General features: G+C 47.8%; 2 protein-coding genes across 9 annotated transcripts in view; one reads left to right on the forward strand and one right to left on the reverse strand.

The window, feature by feature from the left end:
* Window positions 1-2,719: 2,719 nt before the first annotated feature.
* EIF4EBP2 (eukaryotic translation initiation factor 4E binding protein 2) lies at window positions 2,720-27,117 on the reverse strand. The gene is made up of 3 exons (XM_040623764.1): window positions 26,850-27,117; window positions 10,115-10,300; window positions 2,720-9,121 (listed from the first exon to the last, which is right to left on the reverse strand). Exons 1-3 carry the CDS (start codon window positions 26,992-26,994, stop codon window positions 9,090-9,092), a joined length of 363 nt encoding a protein of 120 aa, XP_040479698.1. The 5' UTR covers window positions 26,995-27,117; the 3' UTR covers window positions 2,720-9,089.
* The window catches only part of LRRC20 (leucine rich repeat containing 20), a 115,596-nt gene continuing 114,863 nt past the window's right edge, over window positions 26,615-27,347 (forward strand). For all 8 annotated transcript variants that reach the window (XM_040623754.1, XM_040623763.1, XM_040623756.1 and 5 more), the window contains exon 1: window positions 26,615-26,903. The gene's annotated coding sequence lies outside the window, so the exon portion shown is untranslated. The remainder of the gene's footprint in view (window positions 26,904-27,347) is intronic.

Raw genomic sequence — 27,347 nt, forward strand, 5'->3', positions numbered from 1 at the left:
CCTCGGTCTCTCATTGTGTGCTGTGAACAAGGCCCCTGAGCTTCCCATCCAGCAGGGGCGAGGGCCGCCTAGGACTTGGGTTATGGTCACAGCCGAGCCGCTGGGAGTGGCCTCGGGTGAGTAATTCCTTGCTCGGCCTCCTCCTGTGGAGTGCAAGGGGTTGGGTCCTGACACGCTCCTGTAACATGTCTGTTAGCAGGTCCAAGGTCATGGACTGTCCTCTGGGCCTCATCCCCATCTCCCTCTACAGCTTACGAAGCCTGCTGAGCCCCAGGCCCGCCGTACCCCCGCTCTCGAACCTTTCCCCGCTCGTCTGTTGCTCAGGGTTCGAAGTCTGGCTTCATGTCGGGTTCCACCCAGCAGCCCAGCGGAAGGAACCCCAGCTTTCTTGGGGGACTCGCTACCACCAAAGCACCTGAGCACGGCTTTGCCTTTTGGATGAAAAGACCCCCAAAGGCAGTGATCCTGTTTCTCTTTCAGCTGACCTCGTTAGGCACTGCCAGAACAGGGGCTGTGTCTGTTTGGCTGGGTGAGGGGGCCATTCTAGCGGGAACGCGAGTCTCTGGTAGTTCTACCCCTGCTTCCCCGAGAAGCCGGTCAGCGTGCGCTCCAGGCTTAGGAAGATGACCCCCATCGGGTGGGAACCCGCTCCCAACTTTAGATGTAACTTGATTGCGGCGTTGGCTGAGTCAAGGCAGTAACCCTGGCCTCGGCCGAGGTCGGAGAGGCTAGAGCCAGGCCTGGGCTTGAGAACCCTCAATGCCCTGGTTCAGCAACCAAGCCTGAACTCCCTTCCTGACTCCCTTCCTGGGGTGGAAACAGACTCCCAGCACTGCAGTCCCGAATCACAATAGGGCTCTGCCGCTGGCCCTAGTCAGGAAACAGCAGAGCTGGAGAGCCCGTGTGAGGCCAGCTTTTTATCCCATCCAGAGGCCCCGGGGCCTGACCACACAGCTAGGAGGGGCTGGGTCAAGAACTCTGCTCTGGTCTCTGGAGCCCCAGGGGCACTGCCCTTAATAGCAGCTAGAGGTTTTTCTCTCCTACTTTGGGGTCAAGGCCTAGCCTTTAGGACCAAACATGTGGACCCAATTCCACTACCACCCTGAAGTTCTGGGAAGTGCAAATCCCATCCCGGGGTTTAGAGCGTCTTCCTTGGTAAATAGGTGCCCAACATTTCTTCCAGGGCGAGGGCCAGGAAAGCGAAAGTTCAAGCTCCTTGTGGCCACGGCTTGTGGGAGAGTTTACAGTCCGCGGCTCCACTGACTCAGCAAACCTCACCGACCTCACCGACGAGGCACGGCCTCCTATTAGGAGGCCAGCACAAAGGAGTGGAACCTCGCTTTGCCGCGCTGCTCAGAGCTCCGTACGGGCGTGTCAGCCGTGGGCTGTCCTGCTGCCCGGCCAGAGGCGTTTGGGGCCAAGCCTAGCAACGCAGCTTCGTGCTCTGGGCCCCGGGGGCTGGTCAGGCTTTGTAAGCTGGAGGAAATACTGCCTCCAAGAATGGAGTCCTGCCCTCACCTGGGGGCCAGATGGGGCTCCACAGAATGGTGATTTTCACGTGCTCTCAAGACCAAGGTCTACTGTACTTAGAGCCGTGCCAGGCAGTAACTGTGTGGGGACAATCGGATGCCTTACGGTCCTAGGGCGGGGCAGGGGGTGGGCCTGGCGGTACCTAGGAGTGGAGAAAAGGAGAGACTGGAAGGGGAGGTGCAGAAACGGGCACTACACGGGACGTGGGGGTGGTTGTGACTCCAATAGCCCCACTGTGGGGCATTTGTCTCCATCCTGCCCCCCCATCCGAGGTTGCCTTGGAAGTTAGCATCCCACCTGCCTCGGCGCAGAGGAAAGGGTGTATGAAGTGCTAGCAGAAGGGTTTGGCCCTGTCTTCCCTTAAAGATTCTTCAGTCCTTCCAGAGGTCCCAGGGCTGGGTCGTGGCTGCAGCCCCCAAGCCTCCACGCCCGAACTCGCTCACTCCTGAGGGAAAGGAGGCCCAACGGGCTGACCTCAGGTCGCCACGCCAACCGGGCTGTGCTCCAGCCCTTTCCCGAACTCTTCACGTGCCAGGCCCGAGGCTAAGCGCCTTCTGTGAGCCTCACAGCCCCCAGGAACCAGTAGTTCTTAACCCCAGCCTCCCTGAGAGAAGCCTGGCAGGAGGACGGGGGCCTCTAAGCAGCTCGGCTGGGCTTCACGGCCAGCTCACTCTAAAGCCTCAGGACTAAACCTCGACCCTGCCCGGATGGGAAAACGTTTCGAGTCCGCTTTTACTCTGCGGACCTCCGTTCACGTCTCAGGCAGGACAGAACTCTTGTTCGCCGTCTTAGTATGTGAGACTCACTGGACTAACAGCAAGGACTCGGGATGTTACTGCAGACACAGCCTAGTTCCGGACCTCAGAGGGGGTGCATTTCAGACAGGTGCCCTGGGGGCGCAGGCAGCCGTCTTGGAAAAAGGGAAAGCCGTGGTCCGGGCTTCCGTGAGGCTGGTCCGCGGAGAGGGGCCTTCCTGGTGTGTCAGCCCCCACACGCACCCGATCACCACCAAGCTTCCAAGGGAAGGGACGGAGCACCTCGCCCCACCTACGGGCCAGACAGACAAAGCCAGTGCTCCGCCAGTGTTGAGAACGAGGTGGCGGACCATCTTCGCCCATCTACCTCACCGACCCTCCACGTGTGAAATCCACAAGGTTTCACCCGAAATTTAAAAAACTCAAAACACAACTTGATACTCAAGATCTTTATTGATTTAACGGTAACAGCAACCATTGGTGAGAATTTAATTTTTTCCCTAATTTCCAAACACCTGCTGGTTTAGGACAGTTACAAAAAAAACAAAAACCAAAAAAACAACCAACAACAAAAGTGATCACGGACTCACACAGGACTGCCTCAAGACTGCATGGTGTCCTTGCTCTCCATCCATGACGGCGGAATGGACGGGAGGGGTGGGGGGACAATCACGTTGAAGGGGACTAAGGGAAGACCAAGGAAGTAACGGCAGTCTCCACTTTTCCGTTCAGTGGATGGAACTGGGCCACTGGTGGCACTAAGACGGGGAAGGGCATTTGTTTTATACAGAAAAATATCTTTAAAGATGCTTAAAATGGACCCCTGGATATGTGAGTGTCCTCTGAGCTCTCCAAGATGCCTCCTTTGAGGCTCGCCCCTGGGGTACTCAGGTGGGAAGAGGCGGGCTCCGTCTTCAGGGGAGGGAAAGGCACTGGCTCACGGTACTCAGTGATTTGGACACGGCCACCAGGAGCAGGATGGCTTACACGGACAACTTGTCCCTTAGCTCGTGTTCCTCCCCCACCCTCCTGGTTTCAAGTAAAAATTACCCTTGGCCTGGGCTTAGTTTTTTGTTTGTTTTTAAAGATTAAGATGGAGAGGAAGGGGATGCACCAGGGGCAAGAATGGCTAGCCTGTGCTAGATTCATGGAACTCTCTAAGTCAGAAGAATCCAGGAATTTGGGGTATAAGCACCGGCAAGAGCTCCCTTTGGAAATTTCAGCGTGGCCACATGATTATCAAGCATTGCAGCATCTGTCAGCCCCCCCACTCTTAGAAAGGTGGCAGAGTAAGAATTTAAATACCCCAGGAACTGCGTTTCACCTCGGCAACATGTCCCGCTGGCCATCCACACTGCATGGTTGGCCGGAGCTGCAGGCAGAGGCTAAGCAAAGAGAAACCACAGACCCCCTGAACAGGGACTCAAGAGACCTCTTCCATCTAGTTTTGCCACAAGGTATTCACTTCTAGGACCAGCCCAGAAAAAGAAATTTAAATTCCAGAGGGTGGGAAAGGTGACATGAATGACTGCTTGAGAAAACAAGTTTGTATCGTCTCCTTCGAGTCCTTCCTAAGAAATTCCTGAGCTGGCCTCAAGGAAACCCCAAGTGCTGAGCTGGAAAATCCTTACTAGAACAGGAAATGCCCCTGGGGTACAGGCATTCAAAACAATTGTGACCTCAAGATGTGATCTCATCCTTTATTAAAAGCTGAGAGGTAAGGACACGGGCATGGGTGGGTGTGGTTAACCACACCCCTTTTAAGTCCAGACAGAAACCGCCCTCCCAAAGAAACCATGCTTCTTTCAAATGATTACCCGGTCCCAGGTATCATGGGTGGGTAAGTGATTGGGTTTCGCAGATTAATACACAGCTGCTATGCCTATAGTCCGGAAACACGCCAGGACGGGCAAGTTCTGGCCCAGATGGAAGGCAGCAGACCGCCTCTCTGCAGGAGAACGCAAAGGGCCCAGGGCCCCGGCTTCAAGCAGCCAAGATGCTTGACACGCCATCGAATATCCAAGAAGGGGAGAATGGGTAAAGAGTCCGTTTCTGGGTTACTGCTGCCAGCACGACGAGCCGCTCGTACCAGCTGCCTTGACTGCACGCGGGCACACAGTGTGCTGGCTGAACAACGGGCTCTGGGGGACAACCCGCAACGGGCAGCATGCTACTGCACATGTCTGAACCAAGGAGGGCAGACGGTCCCAAAGAGCTGGGAGCCCAAACAACAGAAAACGAAAGACCATATATTTTGACTCCACCTCGAAATCTGAAGGAAAAAGACAATTCGTGGGGAAGTGCTGTGAAGAGGGGTCCTTACTTGTGGAGCAAGTGCCCTTGTTCTTACAGCTGCCTCAGCAGCCATGCTTTTGGGTCAAGTGCATGCTCAACCAAGCAGGGACACAGAGAAGAAAACGCCGGGAAGAGCATAAAGCCAGACAGGAATGTGCGTCTTGAAGATGTCTCAAGTCTCTAAACCGCGGTTGAGAACAGGTGCCAGACACCCAGCAGACGTTCCGAGAACGTGTTCAACTGACCAGGCTCATCTTAAGCTTCTCTCAAAGGGGAAGCCAGGGCTGGTTCTCTTTAAGAACTCCTCTCCATCAGGAAGCCCGGGACGAGGTGGGCACCCAGTGAAGACACACACCGGATGTAGAGGAGCAATCAAGCACCGACAGACATTTCGAATTCCGATGTTCCCTACTGAACTGGAGAAGTGGCTTCTTGGGTGAGAGCCCTAACCCCAATCTGTTGCAGCTGGAATGGCTGCAGAGACCAGGTGCCAACACCGACTCTGCCAGGGGCGGGGCTTGCAGATGACATCATCTCCTTCACCCTGAATCTGAACCATGCAGCTTTTACTCAGCCCCGTAACCCGACATCTCGTTCACATTTCCTCCTTCGGCTTAAGGACCCTGACTCCAATTAAGTCCCCTTTCATGGCTCAGTTAGGAGGAGCCGATTCCCTTTGTCAGTTCCTGGCTCAGGGAGATGCGAAGACGTCGTGCTGAGTCTCAGAGACAGGAAGCCTGAGCCTCGCACCGTAGCATCCTTGCACTGCTGGTAGCCAGGCACACGTCGAGCTCTTTTTATTCTCTCGGGAATGGTCATTGCTTGCCACCACTCTCCAAACCAGCAGGTGGCTTTGGGGAAAGAGTGTGTCTTCTGTTCAGTTTGGAGATGGCAGTAACAATATATCTCTTTGTGTTATCTGGTTTAACCTACCCTGGGGTCGGACTGACTTTATCCTCTGTTGGGGGTGAGGTGATTTTAAGACAGATCCTCACATTCTTTGATGCGGCTCCATTCATAGGTGGGGTGTAACTGCCCTCCCCTTGGGTGTCGGCCGGGCTTGTAGCTTGCTTCTAAGGAACACAGTAGGGAGAGGTGATGGTGTGTGCTTTCGGAGACCGTCATGAAAGGCACTGCAGACTCCTTGCTTGCCCTCTCCCTGGGGTCACCTGCTCAGGGGGAGCCAGATGCTATGGTGGGAGGACACCTGCACTGCTCTACAGAGAGACCCTCAGGGAGAGAACGCAGGCATCCTGCCAATAGCCACAAAGAGAGCGTGCAGAAGCGGATTCTCCAGCCCTAGGGGACTGCAGACCCTGCCAACATCTTGACGGCACCTTCCGGAGACCCTGTGCCAGAACCATCATGCTAAGCTGCTTCCCGATTCCTAACCTCCAGAAGCTGACAGAAAACGTCTGCTCTTTCAAGATTGAAAGTCTGGGGGTAATCTGTTACACAGCAATAGAGAACTAATACAGGTGGGACGATAAAACTCTGGGGTGACAGCCCAAGACCAAGGAGCCAGCCGCCTGACAGTGTGCTCTTGAGGGCGTTAGCTATTTAAACAGAATATGAAGACGCGTGATCTCGGCAAACCATACTGTAAGACAGACCAAGACAACACGTGTCTCCTGCTGGAATCTGGAGGGTCCTTTCTCACTAAGGTGGATTGTCCTCAGAGGTAGAGAAACGTGGTTTCCTCATGAAAAGAACAAATGATCACGAAGATTTGAAGAACCATCTCACTCAGATGGTCCCCTAAGGGTTCTTCCTCCCCAAGAGAAAGCCAGGAGAGATTACTCATTCTTCTGGATCTGGCTCGCCCTGAAAAAATCATTCTGTGAGGCATGGCACACAGGTGTGATCTGTTACAAGTTAATCTGTTGCTTTGTGAAACTATCTTTAAAATGCAGACTCGTGGAGGTCAAAGTATGTCTCACACTAGCGGCCTCCAGGAAAGAAGGCCACCAACCAGTAAGGAGGTCCCTGCAGAAAAGGCTGGAGGATCGGGCCACTGCCGTAACAGACAGCTGACACTCCCCGCAAAAATGAGAAAAATGGCCTCCGATTAGGGAGCCGTGTGCGGAGATGCCCCGAGATGGCAGAAAAGGGAAAATGGCACCTTGACGTTACCCAAGCTGGCAGGTTTTAAATCCACTCCCCGCTGCTCAGCGAGGAGGCCAGATTTTCATGGGCAGCAATAAAGATCAAGGGGTGCTCTTCTGCTCACTGCCCGACTAGCTGGATTGCAGCCAGGTTCCACGGATGCCAAAGCCAGCTATGAAGAACGAGAAGCTTCATTCCCAAAGAATTGAGCTCCCAGGGGACAAAGGGGTCCTGAGCAAGCTTCTCATGCAAATGACGGTGCAAGTGAAGTTTTTCCAAGAGTATGGAAAGCGAAATTCGGAGTTTAATGAAAATCAGAACAGTGATACATTAAACAAACAAACAAGAAAATACTTTTTTTGATCATCAATTTTTGAGACCGAAAGCATCCCCCAAAATTTGGAGATCCAGCTTATTCCTGAGAAACATCAACCATCACAAAAGGTTCACTCTTTGAACTATTCACATTTTGTAGAAAACAGAACAAAGTTCCTCAGACAGCCTTCCTCTCTTCTGTCTAAAATGTGTTCGTAAACAGGGTCTTTTCATAGTTCAAAAGAAAAACAAACAGCTTTCTTTCTTAGCCAGTTGGCCTGTTACTCTCACCCTGGGATGTGATCTCTTAATGAGAGGGTTCAGGGCACCAAATGGAACCAGAAATTCCCAGGACACCAGCAGCTACTTTACTTGTCATTCTATGAGGACACAGAGGTGTTAGTCTTTCTACAAGGGGGTCACTCTCCCGGGATTACTGTGCCAGTCAATAGTCGGGAGGGTGCGGTGGGTCCGCATGAAAAAGCAAAGGAGGAGGGAAAAGAACGAGGCTCTCGTGAACAACCCACGGCAAGGCAGAATGGTCCAGTTTCACAAACCACCCACCACAAACTGCAAACATGCACACCCGAAACTAGAGGGAGAAACCAAGAGCTCGTCAGGGACTTGGGGAGACAAAGGATGGTGACACGGAACAGCAGACTTGCCTGTGGACATTTCTCACCTTCCTAACACCGGAAGATGTGTAATTAAAAAGTTGCTGTTCAAAATCGTATTGAAAACATATCTAAAAATAGGTCTGTAGTCATCTTAAAAATAAAAGATCACTCCTCAGATAAGAGGAGTGCGATATTATCAGATACCAACACTCGAGGTATCTTTGATGTGTATTTGAAAAATGGCCTGGCAGAGAGGAGGGAGGGAGGGACGGAGGGAAGGAGAGGGACAACTCTGAGTACGACGGGGAAGGCAAGACCTGGGAGAACCCACTTTCAAGCCCGTGCTTACCTATCCCAGCAGCCTCAGCAGGTCCATAAAGGAAAAAAGTTTGGTTCTTTTCTAAGAGCATTCTGAAAGTCACCTTTTAAACTCAAAACAGAAGACACTGCAATCAGACAGCGAGTATCCCAAAAGCCTGGTGGACTAGAAAGCAAGACTACTGAGACTGAGTACCCACCTGGTTCAGCACGCTCCCAAGGTCACTCTTCGGGGTCACCCGGCAGAACACTATGACCAGGCCTCCCCCAAAGCGCCTGTCACTTGGACAGGCCTGTTGCAGGAGTGGCAGAATCACCCCGGTGGCTCAGATACAAGGGGACAGCGGGCAACGGGAGGCTAGCAGGGAGGAAGAAGAGGAGAGCCGCGCTGCTGCCCGAGGACCCCCCCTCGGGTGGGGCTCACACCTTTCTGCACAGATGTGCTGAGTGAAGGACAGGGAAGCGGCACTCGAATACCAAAGACAAAAGACACTCCTGCCGGAGGAAGGAGGGGAAGTGGACCTCAGAAAGCGACGCAGGGTGATGCTAGCACAACTGTACAACTGCACTCTGGCCCCAAGGACAAACAGCTCACGGTACGAGGCAGTGGCTCTCGTCTCCGTTACCACTGCCCTCTGATGGCTGTGAAGACCCGACACCCAGACTGTTGCAGCTCTGAGCCACAGGTGGGAGACAGGGAGGGCAGACAGAGGGTCAGAACGCAGACAGTACTAAACCCGCCACACCTCTGTGTCACTTTCCCAGACTTCCCAGCCAGGCAATTGGCAGGTTGATATTTGATTTGGGATTTAAAAAAGGAGGGGGGCGGGGAGGACAGGTTTTCTCAACTGTAAAATGACTACGGAAGCCAGAGTTTAACTGTTTTCCTCTGTGGGCCACTTAGGTCTACGGAAATATGCCAAGGACCTTGGATCGAATCTGTGTAACTGGGAAGGGGGACAGGAAACAGGGAGAGGAAATGGTCAGATGAAGCCCATCTTCGCATCATTTGGCACCCAGAGGAAGGAAGGGGAGGCCTCGGGGGCTGCGATGGGACTGCTGGCCGCCCCCCTGTCCGCTCATTGTTGATCCGACGGGCCCCATCCGGCGCGCAGCCTCAGCGCCGCTGCTTTCCTGCTGCTCCTGCAGGCGGTCAGATGTCCATCTCAAACTGGGCGTCATCCCCTAGGAAGATTCCGGGCAAAGTTCAGCACAAAAGGAAGAGCCAGGCAGTTCTGTCACTCCTCTGCATGAGGGCCAAAAAATAATCCAAACTCTCCCACTCTCTGCTATTTTAAAACAATTATTTGTTTGCTCTGGCCGGGCTTTTCAATCTGGGGCAAAAAAGAATGGCAATCAGACAACCCATGAGGAGTAGGATCTGGGGAAGAAGATCCGAGGGAGAACCTGCCCAGCGTCCCTCTGGCTGCAGGCGGCCCCAGCGGGAGCTCCTTGCCATCTACCATGACGGCAAACTCTTCTGGAGGCTCTGAACTCTGGCCGTGCTCTCAATCAACACTTTGTCCACGAAAAGCTCATTTGGAATTTGAGGAGGCAGAATGCTGGCTCCCGCACAGAGGTCGGGGGGTACAACCCGAGGTGAATCTCGGGAGCTGGCCATGTCCACCTCCCTCTTCTGCTTCCACAGAGACAGAGTGGACTCCTTATTCAGTGTGTGTGTGTGTGTGTGTGTGTGTGTGTGTGTATGTGTGTGTATCACAGGCAGTCCTGGAAAATGGGGGAAACAAACCCTATTTCCCACTGCACCACAAAAAGGACATTCTTCTTGTAAGAAACAGGTCTGTCTCTGAAGGGCAGTGGAAATGGGGCCTGTTCGGGTCTGTTCTGTGTTCTGCGTGTTACTCCTAGTCCGGTATAGCCCAGGCTAGGCAGGACTTGAGACCTGGTTCAAGGACTCGTCTAAGGATTTCCTATGCCCTGAGTTTGGATTCCTCCCCACGCCCCTGCCCCCGGATCAGATTCGCTTATGATTTAGAACCCAGGATTTCCAGAACATTTCAGTAAACTCTGGTGATGGGAGCTGGGGGAGGTGGGAACCTTAGAGACATATAAATCCATGTCGGTTATAACCAAGGCATCCATTTTTCAACCTGTAGCCGACTGACATTTGAATTCCCAAAGCTACCCACTCGGTCCCCCAAACCGGCGTTCTCTTACCAACTGCATGCTTCCTGTCATGATTGTTCAAGTTGTTCAAATTGTTTACTTCTACTTTGGAGTCTTCGATTAAGGTGCCAGGGCTGGTGACCCCTGGGATATTGGGCAGGTGGCAGGGCGGGGTCTGAGCCATGGGAGAATTGCGACGATCCAACAGAAACTTTCGATCATAAATGATTCGGGTTCCTGGAAAACAGGGTTCAAGAGTCTGAAACAAATTAAGGGGCTATCAACATATAATATTACCTGGGAATTTATTTTAAATTCCATCTAAATCTAACCCTTGAGGGTTCACAGTTCAAGCAAAAAGGATAAGCTCTACCCTCTGCTGGAAGAGCGCCTTGCCCCCCTCTTCTGCTCATCTTTAAGGCTCAGCCCCAACATCACTTCCTTTACAGAAAACCTTAAAAAAAAAATTTCTTTCCCCCATATTACTCCATACACATCACCTATTACAGGTCACCTGTTTATCGCTTTGCCTCTCTAAAGGCTGTGACTTCCCTACACCAGGACTATGTCTGACCTTGGTTCTACCATTTAGAAAGTTTTAAATGAAGTAATAAACAAGTGAACGAATCACCAATAGATAGAGAGCAGCCTTGAAGTTAAAGGCTTTCCAAAGGCACGGAGACCAACATTCTTCCCAGACAGAGCTGTGGTAGAAGCTGGACCCTTCTCTATTTTACGAAACAACTTGCACCCCAACAAGCACTACCACAGTGCTCTACGACAATCCTTCTGAAGAGCGCACCTGACCTGATGAATAGTTAAGAAAACCTGCTGCTGCTATTTCTTCTGTCGTGGTCGGTCCAATGGACGAATGGCTATAAATAAGATCTACAACTAAGCGACAATTTAGAGATGCTTGACGTCGGCTTAGCGTAGTGGCCGCCTGGGGCCCGGCTCCCGACCCTAGGAGCACAGCTGGCTCAGTGATCAAGGACGTGGCCACCATTCAGTGATGTCTGCTGAAGGAGGGGAGGAGGGGGAATGGCCGCCCAGCACCCCCGCCACCCCAACAAAGGGACGTGGTCAGATGGAGGCGTTCTGCTCACACTAAGCATAAATCCAAAAAAGGAAACGGTTCAGGCGCGTAAGTGAAAAGCAGCAGTATATGAAAGCTAGACTGTGCGCGGTTACCCATCTAAAGAGGCGGAATCTAACTCCAACCGTCTGCTGGCCCTGCTTGCAGAGCCTCCAGTAACATGGGACAGCTACATCCCGGGAAACAGAAAAACAGAACAGCTAACCAATCTACCTGAAAAGTGAGGAAGCGGGTGGAAGAAAGCAAGGCATCTACTGCAAGAGGAATGGAATTCTGGAGTCTTCCCAAAGAAGAAGGAGATGGACATTTCATCTAAAGAGAGGATACTGACATTACGCTAAATAGCTGGAAAAAGAACTACAAACTCAGCGGTTTCCTCAGGATCCACACGGAGTGGTACCATGACAGTTTCATGCAGATGCTAGTAAGTCCTCTCTCTTCAACTAGATGGAAAATAAGAGTCAAACTAGTGGTTTCTAGGTGAGAAAATGGCCGAGAGATTCTACCCTCCAATTTGCCCCCCGCATCCTTGCTCTTACAACCAGAACCAAGTGCTAAACATATTCTCCTCTTGGTACTATAAACCTGTCACAAGAAAGCATGACTCAGTGTCTCAGAATGGCAGCAATGTTCTCAGGTGGGCGTCCGTTAGCACATGCAGGCATCTCAAAACAAAACCTTTAAGGCTTTCCAACCAACTCCAGAGGAGATCAATTCTTTCTTACTCGCTAGTCCTGTTACAACTACACTGTACACACAATCACACTTACCATCTGCAAGAGGTGAGTATCAGGTATCTGGCTCTCAGCCTCTCCATGATCAAGGACTAAGAAAAATGCCTTGCCATATTATTAGGACAGTATTTTTGCAGGTATCTGCATCAGAATCCTCTGGGAAGCTTGTTTAAAAATATTCTCCCTGAATCAGAATCCCTCGGGATTAGAACCTGGACAGCCCTATTTTAAAGAGCAAACCAGAGGTGACATTGGAACCGAGCCCCCGGGGTGTAGACTCCCAGCACAGCCCACTCTGCACTCTGCCTCGGCACCCGGGACATCCAGAGTGGGAGCACGGTGTTGGAAGTGAACGGAGGCGGACGGTAACCGCCACTTCGGCACGAACACCGGGGTGAGCAGCAGACGGGGCGCCCGCCGTTTGCACGACAGAGGCCGCCCCGCCAGCCCCAGAGCACTGCTGCACTGCTTCTCCAGAGGGACGCGGCAGGCTGGCGGTGCCGGTGCTGCCCCCTCGGGAGGGCGACAGACACCCGCAGAGGTGGTTTCTGTTTTTTGGTTTTTCTAAGTTTGCCAAGGCCTGAGTACTTGGGTCTTTTAGAAATTAGGTAATCCGTTTATTTTTGCTTACAGAACAGAAATACGCGGTTCTAAAAATTACACGAGCAGGCAGGTCCTATCATCCAAGCTCATTTCAGAATAGCAAAGGGGGCCTCGCTGGTAGTAAAAGGGGATGCCGGAGAGCATTGTCTCTGAAGGACAGCAGGGCACAAACCAGGTCAACAGCTCTAACTACTGGTAAGCGCCGGCTCTTTCATTTTTAAGGCTAAACGAGGTAGGCAAAGGCTGACAACTTCACAGAGGAAGTCTCGGGGTCCTAGAGTGGGCTACAATTAGCTGCCTATGTTTACTTTTAGAACGACTGAGAGGCAAAGGCCCACAGCCCATTTATGACAGGACTCACACCGTAAACCCAACCTTAACAGAGCAGTTCTGCATGCCTCGCTCCAACCCCTGGAGAACACCTGCAAAAGTTGGAAATCATCCGTCCCCCGCTGAAGAACACTCAAGTCTTCTGTCCTGTCTCAAATACAATTTTAGGACAAGGAAAGTAAAACCTTGACCTTCACCTCTTTGCTTTGAAAAATAAGGACTAGAGTAACAACTAAAAAGGCATCTGGAAATTATGAGGAATGAGTCATTCTGGATAGCAGAAAACAGTTCGACTTTTAAAAAGTGAATAATGCGAATTATTCTGGATGGACATTTTTCTTGTACGGATTTAAAACTTTTTACCACCTTAAACAGAAAACAACCCGCCCCTTGCTTGATGAACTGGGGTCACTTCTGAAGATCACTTCATAAACGAGGCTGTGGCCTACGAAGTCTAGGAGCCTACGCTCTTGATTTCCCCTCCACTGTACGGAATTCAAGAAGCCTGCATGTGCCCCTTTCCTCATTCCGTTTCCTCCCTCACTGCTAGGTTTAAGAACCCCCGTTTTCCCCCCAAGTTTCAGTCAGCTCGGACTGCCACACCAAAACACCATGGACTGTGTGGCTTTAACAGAAATTTAGTTTCTCAGTTCTTGAGAAGCCCAAGACCGAGGTGCCAGCGTGCTCTGTCTCTGGTGAGAGCTCTCTTTGTGTGTGTGTCGACAGCCACATTTTCAATGTGTCCTTAGAGGGGGCAGGGTGGGGGAGCAAGCTCCCTCCCTAGTGCCCCTTCTTATAGGGGCACTGATCCATCATGAGGGCCTCACGACCTCATCTAAACCTAATTACGTCCCGAGGCCCTGGCTGTAAAGGTCATCACATTGGGAGGCACACAATTCACCTATCCTAACCCAATGCTTCTATCCTTGTAGGGACTTTGCAACCAGTGATACGCTTATTAGAACACTATGTAAAATAAAGAGCAAAAGGGCTGAGAGGGGGCCCGATGGCTTTCCAGGGAATAAAGGGAAGGAGCTTTAGTGAATGGACTTTGCATATTTGCTGTGTCACCTCCACTTTTGCTCATGGCTAGGTTTCAAGAGTGAGGTTTCACCGTCAGACGTTCTTAGACTAACATTCAACTTCCAAGTCAGAACAAGATTGTTCGTACTTCTGCAGTATGCCAAGCTTGGAACTCTGGGAATGAGACGGTGGGCGGGGGGGGAAGCACAGGATAAAAGCAAGCTTTCTATTTCTAAATTATAGATTAGCAATAACATATGCATTAAAGAACTGTGATTGGACCAACTAGGAAACAAATAGCAGAGAGTCTACCTAAATGTGTGAGGTATAAGGGAAACTTGGAAGAACGTCTGCAACTCTGCAGAGGCGGTAAGATACCTTTTTTTACAACTTTATTGAGATACAATTCACACATAATTCATACCAAGTGTATAATTCAACAGTTTTCAGCAGAGTCACAGAACTGTGTAACCATCACCACCATCAATTTTAGAACACTGCAACCACCCCCAAAAGCTAACCCGTACACATTGAACAGTCCCTCTCCATTGTCCTCTGACCCCTGCAGCCCTAGGAAACCACTGTCTTCTGTCTCTACAGATTTGCCTATCCCGGACATTTCATATAAATGGAATCATACAATATGTGACCTTTTGTGACTGTTTCTTATACCTGCGTATGTTTTCAAGGTTCATCCATGTTTAGCATTTCTCAGTTACTTCATTTCTTTTTATTGTCAAATATTCCATTACGTGCGTTTATCACATTTTATCAAGTAATCAGCTGATGGACATCTGGGTTGTTTCCACTCTGAGTAATGCTGCCATAAACATTCATGTACCTGTCTTTGTGTGGACATATGTTTTCATTTCTCTTGGGTAAGAGGAGAATTGCTAGATCATATGGTTAACTCCGTGTTTAATCTTTTCAGCAACCACCAGGCTTGTTTTCCAAGGTGGCTGCACCATTTTACACTCCCACCAGCAGTATCTGAGGTTCCCATGTATACACACTGCAGCCACTTGCTGTTTTTTATTATAGCTATCTGATGGCTGTGAAGTGCTATCTCGTTGTCGTTTGATTTTTTTTTAAGTTTTTATTTAAATTCCAGTTCGTTAAAACAAAGTGTAGTATTAGTTTCAGATGTACAATACAGTGATTCAACTTCTATACAACACCTGGTGTTTATCACAACAGGTGTACTTCTTAATCCCCATCACCTATCTCACCCCTCCCCCCACCCACCTCCCCTCTGGTAACCATCAGTTTGTTCTCTACAGTTAAGCGTGTTTCTTGGTTTGCCTCTCTCTCCTTTTTTCCCCTTTGCTTATTTGTTTTTTGTTTCTTAAATTTCACTGTGGTTAGATTTAATTTGCATTTCGCTGATGGATAATGAATGGTGTTGAACATCTTTTCATATGCCTATTGGCCATTCCAGTGGACATCTTTGGAAAAATGTCTATTCAGATCCTTTGCCCATTTTTTAGTGGGTTGTCTGTTTACTACTGAGTTTTAAGAGTTCTTTATATTTATGAATACAAGTCCCTTATTCATATATGACTTGCAAATATTTTCCCCTATTCTGTGGGTTGCTTTTTCCCTTATTGGTATTCTTTGAAGCACAAAAGTTTTTATTTATTTATTTATTTTAAAGATTTTATTTATTTATTTGACAGAGAGAGAGACAGCCAGCAAGAGAGGGAACACAAGCAGGGGGAGTGGGAGAGGAAGAAGCAGGCTTATAGCAGAGGAGCCTGATGTGGGGCTCGATCCCATAACGCCGGGATCACGCCCTGAGCCAAAGGCAGACGCTTAACTGCTGTGCCACCCAGGCGCCCCAGCACAAAAGTTTTTAATTTTGACACAGTCCAAGTTATGTCTTTTTGTTGCTTGTGCTTTTGGTGCCATACTCAAACTATTTGCTAACCGAGGTCATAAAGATTTGTGCCTATGCTTTTTTCTAAAGGTTTTATAGTTTTCAGTTTTCACATTTAGGTCTTTGAGCCATGGGGTCCAACTTCAGTTTTTTTGTGTGGATATCCAGTTGTACCAGTATCATTTGTGGAAAAGACTATTTTTCTCCCATTTAATTGTCTTGGCACCCTTGCCAAAGATCAAGTGGCCATCACTGTATGGGTTTATTTCTGGACTCTCAATTCTATTCCATTGATCTATGTTTATCCTTATGGCAGTACCATACTGTCTTGATTTGTAATAATTATTGAAATTGGGCTATTTTAGTTCTCTTAAAATTCCACATTAATTTTAGGGTCAGCTTGTCAATCTACACAAGGAAGCCAGCTAGGATTTTGACCTAAGCCAGCTTAGGTGTTGAACATGGAGATCAATTTGGGAAGTACAGTCATCTTAACAATGTTGTCTTCCAATCCATGAATGTGGAATGCCCTTCCATCTACTTAGGTCCTCTTCCATTTCTTTCAAAAATGTTTTGTAGTTTCCACAGTATAAGTTTTGTGTTCCTTTCATTAAATTTATTCCTATATATTTTATTATTTTTATGTTATTAGAAATGGAACTGTTTTCATTTTTGCATTGTCCGTGGAAAGTGTATAAAAATACAACTGGTTTTTGTATACCAATCTTGTATCCTGCAACCTTGCTAAACTCAGTTAGTTCTGATAGTTTTTTAGTGGATTCCTAAAATATATTTGGTTTTGAACGCAAAGCAAATTAATTCAGAAGACACCCTGAAGAACTGGAGTCTTAACTGATGCCACTAACGCTCTCAAATATGGCCAGGGGACATAGGAGGACAGAAGGGTAGCATCTTAGGTGTCTGAATTCTAGATCGCTGCAAGCTAAAAAAGTTTCACTGTAGCAGATATAGAGCAAAAATGAGGAATCAGCCTGGTAGTGACTAAGGATCTATGGTGTGATTCAAAGGCACCTGACCATTCAAAAAATCAAAACTATTCAAAGAAAAACATTAAGACTCAACTATGAATAAAATGGCAAGAAAAAACCCTTTGTTTCCTTTGTTATATATTGTGTTTACCATGAGATTATATTTATTCCAAGACAAAAACTAAAAAACCTACAATACTCAAGATCTCTTATATATGTGCATGCTCAGACATCTATTTTCTAAAGCAAGAAAACTTGCTGGTAATCCACATTTCATCCAAACTGCCCACCACACTTATGTCAGGCCAATTTCATGTCAACCAATGCAGCCACGAGTAACTAAAATAGAGTTAATCCTAAATTCCTGAAGAAGGAAAACAAAAGACCATACAAGAAACCCATACCTTGAATAATAACATATTAAAATGGGCCGTGGGTGCCTAGATGGCTCATTTGGTTAAGCGTTGGACTGTTTTGATTTTAGCCAAGGTCATGATCTCAGGGTCGTGAGATGGAGCCCCAAGTGGGACTCTGTGCTCAGCAGGGCATCTGCTTGAAATTCTCTCTCTCCCTCTGCCCCTTCCCCATGCACGTGCTCTCTCTAGAAATAAGTAAAATCTTTAAAAAAAAAAAGAAAAGGGCCATGTTTTAGATCAATTGATGGAGTATAAAAAAAAAAATTCTCTATTTCACCTTGACAATGCATGCTTTTCCTTCCAGTGAGTTTTCCACTTCCTTTTCTATGAAAATAATCATGCCACTTGGTTTTACATTGAAAAATTAAGAACCAAGGTATCATATATGCTATATACTGGTTTTCACTGTTTGTGATCAAACTATAATAAAAGTGAAGAAGATTACTTACAGGAGAGTATGTCAATGTTATAGGCCCGACACTGTCAAAATAATGAAGTTACCTACCAGAGAAGTAGAGACGGAATGGATGGTACACAGCAGAGAGCTTAACTGACAGATTGCAACACGGAGGTTTTGACTCTATTATTTTATATTTTAAAGGCAGCTATCAGAAGAACCAGAGATGGGGCGCCTGGGTGGCTCAGTCGTTAAGCGTCTGCCTTCGGCCCAGGGTGTGATCCCAGGTTTCTGGGATCGAGCCCCACATCGGGCTCCCTGCTCCGCTGGGAAGCCTGCTTCTTCCTCTCCCACTCCCCCTGCTTGTGTTCCCTCTCTCGCTGGTGGTCTCTCTCTGTCAAATAAATAAATAAATAAAATCTTTAAAATAAAATAAAATTAAAAAAAAAAAAGAAGAAGAACCAGAACCAATAATACTATCTACAAAAACTAGTAAATGGAGAGGGGAGCAGAAATGAGAGGGAGAAAGTAATGAAAGTGTTCCAGATTACTCATCTTCCATGACAGGGAATCAATGGTATTAGCTAATGTTAACAAGCCAAGAAATTGTGTGCCAATTGGTGGGTTACAGCAACAGCAATAACCCACAAAAGCATGAGAAACAGAAACCGTTAAAAAGTAGTTGTCTACTGGCATTTTACTTTGCATTTTAGGTGCTTCTGTTTTTCTTTTTCCATCTTACTTTTTTTTAAAAGGACATTATTTATTTGTTAGAGAGAGAGCAGGGGCAGAAGGAGAGGGAGAAGCTGACTCCCCGCTGAGCAGAGAGCCCAATGCGGGGCTAAATCCCAGGACTCTGGGATCATGACCTGAGCCGAAGGCAGCCACTTAAACCACCGAGCCACCCGGGCAACGTTTTCCATCTTATTTTTTAAATGTGCCTATATTACTTCAGTCTACATGTTTGGATTTCAGAACAAATAAGAACTTTTAAATCTTTTAACATTAGATATTTATAAAATTTTCTTTATCCCTAATGACCAGATACTAAGATAAATCTAACACCTTGACCCCATTGCTTTCTAGATGCTGATATTACCAGGAAAACATGAGAGTAAAACAGAGTTCCTTTGGTGGAGAACAGAAAGGAGGGGGGGAAAAGCTACTACCCTTTGATCTAAAAACTAGTAATTTTCAAAATGGCAAGGAACAAGAAAACCAATGAAAGAGGTCCAAAATTACGCTTGCCAAGACAGTGAGGTATGTAAACAAGGTCATTCAAGCCTAAGGGTCTCTTTCAAGACCAAGAAGCTTAGTTTAAATAATTAATCCAGGGATTATGCTATATACATTCAGGAAACTGTATTACCTTCAAATTAAATCACCGAGAGAAAGCCCACTGTAATGCGGTTACCTGAACAGGGCAGTCATTACTATATTTCACAGGGTCCCGAGCATGATGTTCTGTTTAACAATGGCTGCTTCTTGTATTAGAATTAAGCATCCACTCATGCAAAATGACAGCTCGGACCAAGAAACATCAAGTAACTTGCCCAAATTGCATAACTTGAGTAAGCTGGTGACAAAAATCCTCCAAAGGCTGAGATGGACCTACACCCCCATACGACAGTGTTCAAGGAGGAAGGGGGAGTGTGGAATTAAACAGGGCTTCCCTCGGGGGACTCTCCAGCCAAGAGAAAATCCTTCTCAGCAAACCCTTAGCAGACTTGCCCCTACACCTCATTTGGCCAGAACTGGGTCAGACGCACACCAGACCAGACACTGGGGGAAGCCGTGACTGGCAGCCATGGTGCATATCCTGGGGCTTGGCACACTGCCACGGAAAAAAAATGCTTAAACATCTATTCTTCACGGAGACTCTGAATGAAAAGACAAGACTCCTAAAAAGCTCTAGGCCAGATAACCCAGAGGAAACTAACAGCGGCCCAAGCCAGCCCCCTCCAGGGAGGCTGCTGGTGGCCAAACCACATTCAGTGTGTGCCACCATCAAACCCCTGAAGTGCTAATAAAATCAAGAGAGGGACAATTTTTTACATGAACAGAAGGTACAAGGGGAGCCTCAGGATCTTACAACTTAGTCTAAAGTACTATGGCGAATGGGAGATGTCTAAGGGTTGTGAAAAGCCAATCCTACTGTCCTCTGTAGAACTCCAAGTTTCAGTAACTGGGAGCAGCGATTTCCAAGATACTGTCAAAGGATGGCTCCTGGCCCAGTCACTCAGGACACGACGTCACAGAACACACACTTAGGCTGAAAGGGAAGTTAATGACTGTGTTCCTATTCTGAAGGTCTAGTGTTACAAGAGGCATAGAGAACATCTGGCAAAAGCCCGTCATTTTAGACATGAAGAAACTAATATCCAGAGAAGTCATAAGTATTTGTGAAAGGACACAGAGTGACCCAGGAGTCAGGACACCAACACAAATAAACTAGGTACACTAAACAAATCTGGTTCTCTTGAGTCTCAGCTGCAACATGAGTTGAAAAGATGATCTTTTTAGCTAGTACCAGGGCCAAAATGGTATACGAACCACAAACTAATCTTAAATAAATGTCAAATGATTTTTAGCCTTGACCGTCAAAAAATCGGGGTGAAAATAAAGTACATCGAATACGTCCACTTCTTCTTCTTCTTCTTCTTTTTTAGATTTTATTTATTTATTTGAGAGGGAGGGGGAAAGGGAGGGACAAGCAGACTCCCCACTGAGCAGGGAGCCAGACACAGGGCTCAATCCAGGACCCTGAGATCATGACCGAAGCCAAAGGCAGACTCTTAACCGACTGAGCCACCCAGGTGCCCCTCAAATACATCCACTTCTGTTTGGGCTTGAACATTCATCCCAAAATAAATCATCTCTACAAAAATGCCTTGCTCTGATTCCAGAAAATGCTGATTGGGTCTGCCAGGTTGCTGACTGTGTCCTGGATCAATTCTTTGGGTTAGATTTCCCAGATGTGGTTCAGCCTCTGTCTGTAATACTAACAATTAATGAAGGATCACTGCTATTGGTCTGGGGAAAACATTCAGATTCAAACCTGGCTTTTTATTCCAACTGTCTGTTTTCTTCCAAGGTTCCCTGCTCTTGGGCACTTATTTTAAAAAATAAAAATAATGCCTATCTACTAAACTAACATCTTCCACTTTTCACTTTCAAGTAAGGAGACTGAAGTCTATCGACAAAGTTTGTGAGAAGCAGGAGTCTACTGGAAAGCCCTGGTCTAAGTCACTGTTTTTATGTGCTGCCTATTCGTGATTCTAGGAACTTACTGACCAGAGAATAGTTTCATTTCAACCTAAAAGCAGCCTGACTCTGATATGAACAGTCTCTGGTGGTGACAGGGGCTCCTCTGAGGCCCAAATGATTAATTATTGAATCTTGAAATGAAGAATCACAAGGCTCTCACACTTTCTGAAAAGTGTCTCTTAACACCTAGAGAGCAATGGTCTGTCTACCTTCACCAGTAAATAGTGAGCATTTCTGCTATAAACAAGCCACTTCTAAAATAATTAGAACTGAATAAGGCCAGTTATTACCTTGATTCTAAAACCAAAGACATCATGAGAAAAATACACACTAATACCCCTTATGAATAGAGACACAAAAATCCTCAACAAAGTATTAGCACAACAAATTTAGAAACACATAAAAAGGATTATATACCATGACCCAGTGGGACTTATCCCAAGAATACAAGGCTGGTTCAACATCCAAAAACCAATTGACACAGTATGTCAAGTCAACAGGATAAAAAACAAAAAAATTACACGATCGACTCTGAAGTGGAAAAAAAAAAATGCATTTGACAAAATCCACCGCCTTTCACGATAAAACACTCAAAAGACTAGGAACAAAAGGGAACTTCCCCAATCTGATAAAGGGTATCTATGAAAAACCCACAGCTAACATCTTACCTAATGGTGAAAGACTAGATGTTTTCTAACACTGAGAACAAGTCAAGGGCATCTGTTCACACTATCTTGCCACCTCCATTCAACACTGTACTGAAAGTTCTAGCCAGAGCAATTAGGCACGAAAAAATAAAAGGCACCCAGATAGACCAGGCAGACATAAAGCTATCACTATTTACAGATGACATGCTCTTGTCTACTGAAAATGCCATGGAATCCACACAAACTGAATTGCATTCTCCAGTTCATTTGTCCTTGCTTAAGTTTTTACTTTCTTAAAAACACTCAATGAATTGAACAGCTTCAGTTTGTCAGGGCATTCATCCTGAAGATCTAAAAGATTATTTACTTAGATGTAAACGCTAAGGGATTTCTGAGCTTTTGGCTTCAAGCAATGGCCTAAGAACAGGTGCAGGGGGCCTTTAAAAACTAGCCACCCATGGGATGGACAGTTGCTGCCTGTTAAAACACAGGTTCGAAGGGGCCGTCACAAAAGGAAATTCCACGATGAACAAATTTGAAAATGGGAGCCTAGGCCTTGCCTATTCAGTTAGGTTGAACAAATGCAATTCTCAACTAACTTTTTTTCTATTATAAATGGAGTAGCAAACATCTTTTAAATATTATTGTTCATCAAAAGACTTGGAAGCCAAGAAAAAGTTCTGCCGTGCACCAATGAACTATTCTCCTGCTCAAACTGTCTTCTTCTCCAACCAGATGAACTAGCTTACTTCACATTAACTGTACCCTATCTGATCTGCACATTTTTACGCGCACACACAATCAAGCCTGCAGTGCAGTCAAACCATGCAAGACCCCTCTTTTTTTTTTTTTTTTTAAGTTAAGTAGGCTCCACACCCAACATGGGGCTTGAACTAACAACCCGGATGTTAAGAGTCACGTGGTCTACCTACTGAGCCATCCAGGTACCCCTTTGCAAGACCCATCTTATAAAACTGTTGTTAAGACTCCAGTCATGGGGTACCTGGGTGGCTCAGTCTGTTGGGCATCTGCCTTCGGCTCAGGTCATGATCCCAGGGTCCTGGGATTGAGCCCCGCGTTGGGCTCCCTGCAAGCCTGCTTCTCCTTCTCCTTCCCACTCGTGTTCTCTCGCTGTCTCTCTCTCAAATAAATAAATAAAATCTTAAAAAAAAAAAAAAAAAGACACTCCAGTCATAAGTCTTTCCTGAGTAACCCTGCGAGTGCCAGTTTACAGACTCATCACTTTTCCCTCTTCCTGTTGCCCACAACAGGCCTCAGCGAGCTGAAGGAGCTGTGCACAGGGCGTTCATACATGCTACACTATCAACTTGTAAGAGCCGTCTATCCTGGTCCCTCTGCACCTGACTTAGGACAGGCAGGGGCTTCCACATAACGCACTGCTATAGGCTCTGAGGACTCGAACTGCTGCCTCCCCCAGGCTCCGAATTCAAAGATTTGTGAGCAAAACATGCACCCCACATAAAAACTGAAGTACAGCTTCTTTAATATATACTTTGGCAGCTGATGAATATGAGACCACAGCTGAATCTCCCACAGAATGACAAACGTGTTAATAATGTGGGTTACTCTGAGGTAAGTAAATGCCGTCTTCCTCAAACACAAGGCGGAGGGACTGAACACCTCTCATTATGTTTTCACGTACTTCTCACATGGCGTAAGGAAGTGCTTTGGTTAATAACTGAAGCTAGGTAGCCAAATAAGTACATTTGTTGGTTCGGAAGGTTTTGGCCTAGAATAAACTCAACCCAAGGTCATGGAGTTCGAAATTTCACAACAGTCAGAAACTGACCTTCCTTCTCCATATCGACATAGAGCTCTATTGGTCTCCTAAGAAAGGAACCAGATTAAAACTTAGAGGACTCCTTGAAAATACTTTTATTATAGCTCACTCCAAGTGGATTATTTCCCCTTCTTCCTACTTTTCTCCTTTATTTCCAGACCCTTCCAATGGCCTTCAGGTAATTCTGACCCAATGAACCAATCACTGCAACTCCCCAGCTGGCAGAGAGGAAACACAGTAGCAGGAACAAGATTTTAGGCCATCACAGTTAGTTCCCCTCTGGTGCTCTTGTTATGGCAACAGCACTTTTCTACAGCTGATGAGGATGTTATGCAGGAAAAGAAAGGCAGAAAGAAAGGCTAAAAGAGTTCTTCTACATTTGTGCTCATTTCCCAGAGCACAACACTCCCAGAAGGAGAAAGTTCAGAACTTACAAAAGCATTAGGTCCCTTCCAGCTAACCAGACTGTTATAAAAGCGAAGACAACTGCAGTACCTTTCCCTTCCATTGAGGCTAGATGGAGCTTCTCAGAGGAAGAACCAAATATCCTCCTCACTTCTCCACAGGCAGATAAAACAAAGTAAAATAAAATCCAAGGGCATTTTTTTTTTTTGCCTTGAATTTACTCAACAAAAATTTTCCTCCTCCTTAACAATGAAAACAGGTACTCTTCTAGCAATCTGAGAAATCCAAAGGTCAGAGCAAGTGTGTTTCCACACACCTCTCATTTCCTAAACCATGAGAAGGCAGTTTTGAGAAACCTTTCCAAGGTAGGCTGTAACCTCTGATGCCCAAAAAATAAAGGGCTCTCAAAAGAGAAAAAAAATCACAAGTTCACTATGTTGTGAATGTCCTTGCCCAGTCTGGTCATTTAGGGCATTCAGCACATCAACTGTTATCCCGGAATGCTGCAACATGTGTATGACACTCCAGAAGGTTTCCAGAAGTTTAAGACAGGACATGCTAATCCCCTTCCTTCCCACTAAATAGAGATTTCCAATGCAAGCTTACTATCACTTTTCTAAATGTTTTCACACCTGAAATATATGTTAGCACTGGATTCTATACGTTTTTTGGTTCTAGAACGAAAAATCTTATCAGTCCCCAACCCCCTTCAAGATTTTAAGATCACTGAGAGCAAGGACTGCATTTCCTACTTTTGTCTGTGGTTCTCTTTTGGGCAAAGCACTGCACTAGGCCCACAAAACTCATTAAAAATACCTAACCACATTAATTCAGGTGCCTGGAGGAGACCAACAAACTATCTACCCCTGGCTCAATTACATGGTGGGAGAGAGAGGAATGCAACAAGAGAGTTAAACAAACCATCAGAGGAGGGGAAAATTTCCAAAGGGGGACACATTAAATCAGTAAGTACTGTGCATCTAAACAGCACTGAGTTAATAGTGATTAAATCCAATCCCAACAGTGCTATATCCTATAAACACATTATGTGAGTCTTCGTGCTACAAATCCAAAGATCACAACCTGCTCTACCAATAAATACAAGTTCAATATAAGGGATGAGCTAAGACAAGTATTTAAATCTGAAACAAAAAACTGTGTACAGAAACTATCTGGAGACAGGTTAAGTGATATTTGAGAAAGCAGTAGTGACTGTAAGTTGGAAGGAAGGGTAAATGAATCAGTAATTCTGGCAGATTCTTTCCAAGCATTTTAGGAACTAATCCAGACTATGAGACAGGCTTCTATCTTTAAAGCAACGCTTAAAGACTGCCCTTATTTTAAAAGCATGGTAGCTCGGCTGTTTGAAATATGCCCGAAAGGTACCCCCTCTGTGGCTCTTTCATCAGAGGAATAATGATTAACATACAGCTAAAAGTTTAGTTCCTTCCCTGCATAAATAATAGCTGAGTGCGGTTGTTAACCACGATGTGTTCTCAACAGCTGGAAGTGTGGGCATTTACTGACCAGTACCACAAAGAATTCCCCAAGAAGTTATAAATTCCTTCCTATCACCTTGGAAAACAATATCCATTTCTTTAAAGCTGTCAGTTCAAGTTCAGGACAACTCTATCTGGAGCAGATACTGGTCTGCCAAAATCTTTCACGATCAAAAAGCAAGAACGCAGCATGCTCAGGGGCGGGCCTTGAACGGATCAGGTCAGGAGGGAGGGTTCTCCAGTACAGCAAGCCGCCTCACCAAGTCATCCCACTGTCCTGCAAAGTCAAAGCCTCTTTAAACCCAGCTCTCCAAAAATATTGATGAACTCCTCCTGCTTGGGTCATTTTAAAGTCTTCCAAGGCTGCCACCCATCCCCTCCAGTGGCCCGGACAGATGGCTCTGGAGAGCTCTCTCCTAGATTTTTATCCCTTGTTGTTGGCAAGAAGGTCTTCCTACTCTGGGCCTTGCTATTGTGCAACCAATTCAAGGATCTCTGGGGCCTAACCGCACCGGATTGGTTGTAGTACAACTGGTGAGCCCAGCCCACAGGAACGAAGCTAGCCATCTCCTCCCGCAGGGGCTGCCAGCAAAGTTCAACCCTCTAGAGAGAGGCCACCCCAACACCAAAAGAAGGCAAAGTTCCAAAGTTAAAATGAAGCGCCATCCCCTTCAATAAGGTCCCACAAGATCGCTCTTCAGTCTCCTCCCTCTGGAGAACAGCCCAGTCAGGGGACAGACAACCTTTGAGCTCCCTTTTCCCATGACCAATTCAACGTGGTTCACCTCCACCCCAGTGTTGTTCTTTGTAAACAGTTCCTGGTAATACTTCGAAAAGCAATGCTCGCGAAACTCTCCCTGCGCTGCCCCTTCTCGAGAATCAAGCGATCCCACCGATCCGGGTGCCCTTCTTGACAAAGCCCTCCTCATCTATCCCCAAAAGCGTCACCGCCAAAAACCGATCGTTAGGGCTGCCAGCGCTCTACTACCCCCACGTCTTTTCCGTTGGCTATTACTGGAGTATTATTTTATCATTCTCTCATTCTCTCCCCTAGCCTGGGCCTGGGGACTACCCCCGCCCCTCTTGGGGCCTCGTCCAGCAAGTAAACAATGCTGTCAAAGCAGGATAACGCTGGGCGAGGCGTCCAAACTCTGCATTCCAGCCTCCTCCTGCCCTTCTAAAAGCAGCAAAACAAGTCATCGCAGAGTCCCAGGAGCAAATTACTCTGCCCAGCTTCCTTTCTAAAAAAGCCCGGGAGAGAGCTCCAAAATCAAGCATTAATGTGCACAAATGCACGACATGCAAGAGGCAAAAGCAATGCAGACTCAGAACAAGGCCAAGTGTAAACGAATTTGCCCAGGAAGAGGCAGAGGGGGGGGGAGAAAACTGGGTCGAGCGCGGAAGCTTCTGCCACGGCTTGAGAACTGGGAGCTCCCCCGCCCCCAGCGACGGAGGCCATTCTAGAGTGAGGCGTGCGCTGAATCGAGTTGCAGCCAAGAGAGAATGCGAAGTTAAGGTTCCCGAAAGCAGTCTCCCAGGGGCTTTGGCGGAACTAGGGAGGGGGCTTCGGCGGAGCTGCGCTGGCCGAGGCGGCCCCGCTTGGACACGCCCTGAATTAAAGGCCCGCGGCGAAAGGCCGGCGGGGACGCGGCAGAAGAAACGGGCTGCAGGCTCGGGGCCGCGGCGGGGCGGCCGGCGCTCACCTCCCGGCGTGGTGGAGAAGAGCGTCCCCCCGGGCGTGGTGCAATAGTCATGAGGTAGCTGCGCGGCGTCGCTGATGGGCACGGTGCGGGTGGGGATGGCGCGGCTCTGGCTGGGCTGGTGGCCGCTGCCGGAGGACGAGGACATGGCTGTGGGCGCGGGCTCTCGGGCTTTGTCCGGCGGACGGGCAGGCGGGCGGCGGCGGCGGCGGTAGCGGCGGCGGCTGGGGGCCCGGGCTGCTCCGGCTGCTCCGGCGAGCGGAAGGGCGGGCGGGGCTGGGCACGCTCCGCTTGCTCCTCGCTCGCTTCCTCTCGCTCCCTCGTCCCGCTCCGCTCCCGCCGCCGCCCTCTCAGCCGCCGCCGCCGCCGCCGCCCGATCCTCCGGCCTCCGCCAGCAGCCCCAGCAGCAGCAGCAGCGGCAGCAGCGGCGACGACGACGACCGGAAGCGGGGGAAGGCGGGAGCCAGAGGGAGTTCGGGGAAGCAGGTCGGCGGAGGTGAC

The sequence above is a fragment of the Ursus maritimus genome, unplaced genomic scaffold (assembly GCF_017311325.1).
Source record: "Ursus maritimus isolate PB19 unplaced genomic scaffold, ASM1731132v1 scaffold_7, whole genome shotgun sequence".
NCBI classification, from domain to species: domain Eukaryota; kingdom Metazoa; phylum Chordata; class Mammalia; order Carnivora; family Ursidae; genus Ursus; species Ursus maritimus.